The sequence below is a fragment of the Sinocyclocheilus grahami genome, unplaced genomic scaffold (assembly GCF_001515645.1).
Source record: "Sinocyclocheilus grahami isolate Dianchi unplaced genomic scaffold, SAMN03320097.WGS_v1.1 scaffold222.1, whole genome shotgun sequence".
NCBI lineage: Eukaryota > Metazoa > Chordata > Actinopteri > Cypriniformes > Cyprinidae > Sinocyclocheilus > Sinocyclocheilus grahami.
In genome coordinates this window covers 683,806-690,201 of record NW_015505401.1, presented here as the reverse complement: position 1 = coordinate 690,201, position 6,396 = coordinate 683,806, and the positions used below count along the sequence as shown (strand labels likewise).

At 37.8% G+C, this 6,396-nt stretch overlaps 1 protein-coding gene across 1 annotated transcript in view; it reads left to right on the top strand.

Moving 5' to 3' along the window:
- LOC107596628 (ankyrin repeat and IBR domain-containing protein 1-like) overlaps positions 1-6,396 on the top strand; it is a 34,815-nt gene continuing 28,419 nt past the window's right edge. Inside the window, exons 1-2 of the mRNA XM_016287388.1 lie at positions 1-134; positions 3,682-3,946. Coding sequence (XP_016142874.1) covers positions 3,759-3,946 — 188 coding nt within the window. The 5' untranslated portion in view covers positions 1-134; positions 3,682-3,758. The remainder of the gene's footprint in view (positions 135-3,681; positions 3,947-6,396) is intronic.

The following is a 6,396-nucleotide window of genomic DNA, read 5'->3' as shown; positions in this document are numbered from 1 at the left end:
CACGGCGGCCGAGGACCGTTCACAACAAAGGCGAGAGGCAGATTTTTATTTAGAGTCAACAGTTTCATCAGATAAGCGCTAAATTATTCAGGGCCAGAAAGAGGAAAAACGACCGCCATCGTCGTGCTAATTGGGTAAGTATAGTTAGGTTATGTACATTTTGTTGTGCTCGGAGAAAAGACTTGTTTGGAACGACATACAGTATTATTAATACGCTTATATGTCACAACAACAAATCGACTGGTTGCATTTATTTGTTATAGTTATGCATATAAAAACTCTGTATCTCTCTATCTGATGTAACATCTGGATAATGTCAAGTTTCCAAGCTAACTCAGTTATCATGACTGATCTGAACATAAACGAGCTAGAAAAGCGGACAGCTCCTGTATTGATTTTATAATTACAAGTAACAGATGCGCCATAAGGAATGCATGGAAAAGAAACCCATCCTGGCCAGCTAACTTACTCAGCTGAAAACACGCCCCGGTGACTATTTTTGTCAACGTAAATAATAATGTTTTGCAACACATGACTGCACAGTCCAGTGGCTATTTTCTCGTGATTCGAGTGGATAATCTATGTAATGTGTATGTAAATAGCAGAGGCTGTAAACACGTCGCTCAGCCCCTTCTAGGAAATCAACGTTTGGCTATAAACAGCGCACACACAACAGCTGACTTCCTGCATGCTGAGCATTTCACTCTCCAACTGGAGAAATTAAACCATAACGTATCATAATACCCTTGCAAAAGTTACCATGGTACCATAGTTTCCGCGCCAAAATGCCATAGTTACTACAGTTATTGTTGCTATCTTAGAGCTGCAATAGATTTAATATGACATATGCTTCGAACTGTGACAGAAGTGTTTTGTGATCTCTCTTGTGCGGTTTTTGTGCTAATAAAAAAGAATTAAGCATAGAGAAACACTTTTGAGAATTTTTATTTAAATGATCCACATAGGATGAAGGCTCAACATAACTTGGGCTTCTAGAAAAAGCTGTTTTATTCTACATGAAGAGGGTCGCCCACTTGTGGCTGCTGCCATGCTTGCATCACGTGACTAACCTTATGCAATTGACAGAGATGGCAATAATAATTAAAAGCTTATTTTGCACACAGAAATGATTGAAATTGAATCCAAAAATGTACATTATATGAATGCATGTAGTATGAGATGTGAAATGGCACAAGACTTGCTCCATTTTGCTCCATTTCACATCTCATACTACACGGATTCAGCAAGTACAGCTGGTACTAAACAACTAATAAACAATTTTTTAAATTTTGGGGGATTTTGAAATTATTGTGTTTTTTTGTAATACTAACTCTCAAATTCATATCATAACTCTCATTTTATAGTGGAAATTATGGTTACCATTTCAATATATTTTTGTAAGGTTAGACATGACAAGTGTATTACAATGCCCTGCAGATCTGGGGCACTTTGAGGTTTCTAAATGTTTTAATGATTGAATTAAACATATTTTTGTAAATTTTGCCAATGAGAAGCTTAAAGAGATTGTTTATTCAAAAATGAAAATTCTTCCATCATTTACCCACCCTCATGTCATTCCAAAACGGCATGACTTTCTTTCCTCTGTGGAACATAAAAGAAGATATTTTGGGAAATATTCTTAAAATCTTATATTTTTTTAATTTTATTTTAGCCTTTTTTTATTAGGATAGGACAGTATATACTGACAGGAAACGAGGAGGGGTCAGGATTGGAAAAGTCTGTGAGCCGGGACTCTAACTCGGGTCACCCAAAGCATAATGTGGCTGTATGTTGGCACGAGGCTATCGGCACCGACCTCAGTGTTTTTTGTTTTATTTGGTCCATACAATAGAAGGGTCATTCCGTGTCAAATCAACCAAATTTCTGAATTTGCCCCGGCTCAAATTTTTTATTTTGTCAATATTTTTCTGAAGAAAGATAAACATGTATAGTGATAAAAGCCAAAATATTAAATGTCATCACTGAGTAATCCTCTATTTTGTGGGGGTGGGGGTCAAAATGACAATTTTAGCAATCTTTGTTGCATTATATGCCAGTGGTGACTGTTCAAAAATGGGGAAAAAAACACTTTTCAGTGTGTATCAGCCATATGCAAAGTGACCACATTTGGTTTTCAACATCAAAAATGGGTAAAATTCCACAAATTGAACATTGAGTCACATTCTGCTATGTCTCTGGGATTGAACATACAGGGTCTTAAAAATGGAGATTACAAAAGAAAAGTGTATTAAGAACTTTACTAAAAAGTTTATTTGGAAAAATAATATTTATGGCACTCGGACAGGCATGTTCTCCACTATTTTTTTCATACAGGGAAACAAGATTAGGGCTGCACGATAAATCGCATGCCTCCATCATGTGCATTCAGATGGAGCGGCATTTACTACACAGAGCCATAGTTCACTGACAAGCTACAAAATATCACATTCATTATCGCAGGCAATTAATCTGCGATTATGAACGCGCTATTGCGTAGCTTGTCAGCGAACTACGGCTCTTGTGTATTAAATGCCACTCCATCTGAAAGCATGTGATGGAGATTTACTACTATCACAGAACCGGCTTTACTGACAAGATGTGCATGACAATTGAATGCGATTTATCGTGCAGCCCTAACCCTTTGGTTACCAACATTCTCCAACATTTTATATTTCACAGAAGAAAGAAAGTCAAACAGGTTTGGAACAATGTCAAGATGAGCAAATTGTGACAGAATTGTCATTTTTGCCTGCACCATCCCTTTAATGGTTTGACACCCCTCTTTAAAATATAGTTCACACTTATCGTTCTGTATAAGCCAATGCAAGACCACCCAAAAATATGTTAACCATGAAACTAGGCCAGACGAGTTGTGTTTTACCCATGAGGTTGCATGTCTGTGATGAAATTGAGTCAGTTTTTGTAAATGGCCCTATTTATTTTTTCTGCTGTTGGGATACTATATTCATAAAGTCGGTGTAAATATGAATACAGCTGACACCTCAGGTGTCCATGACTCCATGTTGACAGATGGCATTTGTGGGGGCATAACTTTTGCCCTGCTGAATCCTGCCCCTCGACAGAACCTGCTCGCAGTATGTCGACAGCAGTTGGCGAAGGGAGCCGGAAGCCCCTAGTGTTCCTGGAGGAAGTCTGTTTCGTTCCTCACAAGCTCCTGTGGAGAATGTGTCAGTGTGTTGAGACAATTAGCCATCTGCTTCTGATCCAAGACCTGTTTTCATTTTTCTCTCTGGAAGGTTGACAAGGATTGGCGTAGATGCGCTGGTTTTAGATCAGCTCTTAGAAGCGGCTACGCTATTGCAGGTCTTCTAAAGGGCACACATGTGAAGTGAGACATGTTTAGCATCTGCTTCTGTCAGGCCTCTCATGTGGTTAAATGCGTGGTTTTGTTTGTAAGTACTGTTTGGTTATGGTGGAGAGTCAGTTTGCTTCTAATAAGCACTTCAGGCCTGTTCCTGCATAATTTTACTGCATGTGGTTGTAAAGGTTATACATTTATCACAACTTCAAATAGGATATATTTTCCTTTGGCTTGTGTTTTGCTTATTAACATGCCTTGTGGTGGAGTTGGAGATTTTTCCGATGTTTACTATATGATGTAGCTCACTCCTATCTGATGAAGTACAGTGGACACATTCTTTGCTTTATTCTTATTTCCAGGAAGCGCACAATGTCGGCTATCTGTGGACCCACCGGCTGAAGAGGTCTGATCGTTCTGGAGAGCTGGGAAGCGAGAGATGGGGAACACAGCCACCAAGTTCCGCAAAGCACTGATCAGTGGAGATGAGGTTCTGGGCTATCAGCTCTACGAGGGCAACCCTCAGTTCAAAGAATCTCTGGACCCCAACACCTCATATGGGGAACCGTACCAACACAACACCCCGCTCCATTATGCTGCCAGACATGCCATGACGCGCATACTCAGGTAAGACATGGCTTTCAGTAATATTTAGTATTTTGCCATTCTGCTTATTTTTTTATTTAAGCTATCATTACTGAATGGCTTTCTGACTTCCAAATGTTTAATGATTCAATGTTTAACTTAATGGTTTTGTTTCTTATTTTCATGTAAATTTTCATTCAAAAATAATACAAAAATCTGTCATTATGTGCTCACCCTCATGTTGTTTCAAAACGGTATGACTTTATTTCTTCTGTGACACACAAAAGAAGATATTCTGAGATATTTTCACAGTTTTTTGTATTTCATAGTTTTTATTTATCTGTAACTGTGATTAATGTGTTAATAGCACTGTTTTGTTGTCATCCATACATTTATTAAAATACATAAAAAATGCAATTTACATACAACAGCTTGAATAAACCTGAATTAAAATTCATTTAGATATTTTTTGGGTATAGACTACAAACCATATTAGGTAGTCTGGCATAGGCTTTTAATATTATTTCTTATAAAAAATATTCTGCTTCCCTGCTTATTAAAATGTTAATATAAATTTAGGAATTGTTAAAAACATTTGTCTGCCAAATCATGGGCTCCAACATGAAAAAATGCAAAAGAAAATATTACACAAGAAATTATACCATAAAGAGGGCCTGAAGACCATTATGACTCTGTCAATAAGCGTTTTAAAATATCTTAAAATACATTTTCATGACAAGACGATGTTAGTTAATTGTGATGTGGTGCTGCTACCTGAAGATGTAATGATATTTATGAATTAAGAATTCATTAGAATGCATACTTTTTTTCCTAGGATAAATATATTTAAAAAAAATTTTTTACATAATAATTATGACATTCAATTCTTTTTTACTTGATGGTTAAAGATAAGGGTGCTCCGATCAGGATTTTTGAGGCCAATCGCCATCACAGAAAGCAGTATCTGCCGATACCGATCTTTTTAAAGCCTTCTTTTTATCATTTATAACTATAGTGATACTCCAATCAGGATTTTTAGACATTTATTCAGGGCCTAAATTTCATTTTTGAAAATGGGGGGAATTCTCCTCTTAGGTGACTCTTGTGAGAGGGGAAGCAGCTTTCACACAGGAGTCTGCTACTGATCCGTGGCTGTTTACCACAAACACAACATTTATCCATTATTTTAATTTCAAATCCAAACATTGTCACTGAAAATGCTTTTTCAGCATTGCAATTCTTTTTTTACACAGTACAGTAATACAATCTTTAACAGACATGTTTAAACACAATAAATATAAGCAACACATTATTCAATGCTTTTTACTTTTGCATTTACTTCTAGATTTATATATTAAATGGGGACATATGATGTTGCTAAAAAGAACATTATTTTGTGTATTTGGTGTAATGAAATGTGTTTATGCGGTTTAAGGTTAAAAAAACACATCATTTTCCACATACTGTACATTATTGTTTCTCCTCTATGCCCCGCCTTTCTGAAACGCGTCGATTTTTACAAAGCTCATCGGTCTGAAAAGCGAGGTGTGCTCTGATTGGCCAGCTAGCTAGTGCGTGTGACAGAAATGTTACGCCCCTTGTCATATTGTGATGCCTTGTCCTGGCTGGAGTGACGAGACAAAAACATTAAAAAACCCATTATAAACGAGGCATTTGTTGCATGCAGTGGGGACATAATTACGGATTATAATGACTTATACTGTCTTTTTACGTGTTGCATTGCATCGCGCCGCGGAAACATAAAACCATGTTTGCATTTGTAATTGTAACTACAAACGCTACTCTACACTGCTCAAAACTCGCGTTTGCATCGTCAGTGGCAAATTCTTTAAATATAAGAACGTACTTGCAGTCTGTGAGTCAGAACAGCTGACATTGTAGTCTACTCTACCAGGATCAGGAAACAGTCCTCCATAAAATGCGCAGCACACATCTGAATATTTGGGTTGAACTGTTCTGGAACAGTGTTGTAAATACAACTTAACCACTGATTTCTAGTCGTGTCCTCTTTTGGAAGACCAAACAAAGTAGTTTCGCTTTCACAATGAAACACAGCGTCACTCGTCCACGGTGAAAGCCGATCCGGCGATCCACAGCGCGAAGTTGATGTATTTCCTCAGCGACCAGCACGGATCAGCTCCAGGCATGACGAAGCAAATATCGTCCTCTTTTGGAAGACCAAACAAAGTAGTTTCGCTCTCACAAAGAAACACACAGCGCCTTCATGACATGGCATCGGCGGCAGCAACAATACTACAGCGAGAATAAAAGTTACACCTTCTTTCTTTGCGTGAACATTTGGGCGGCATTATGCAAATCTTCCCACATCATGACGTAGACCTGTGGGGGCGTGTTAGAACGAGCTGTTTTAGGTAGGTGTGGCTGACTCTTAACTTTTATAAAGAATATCTCTTTGGATTTGAGACTTTAGTCTTTGCAACTTTACAGATCTTCTTTATGCACCAAGAGCT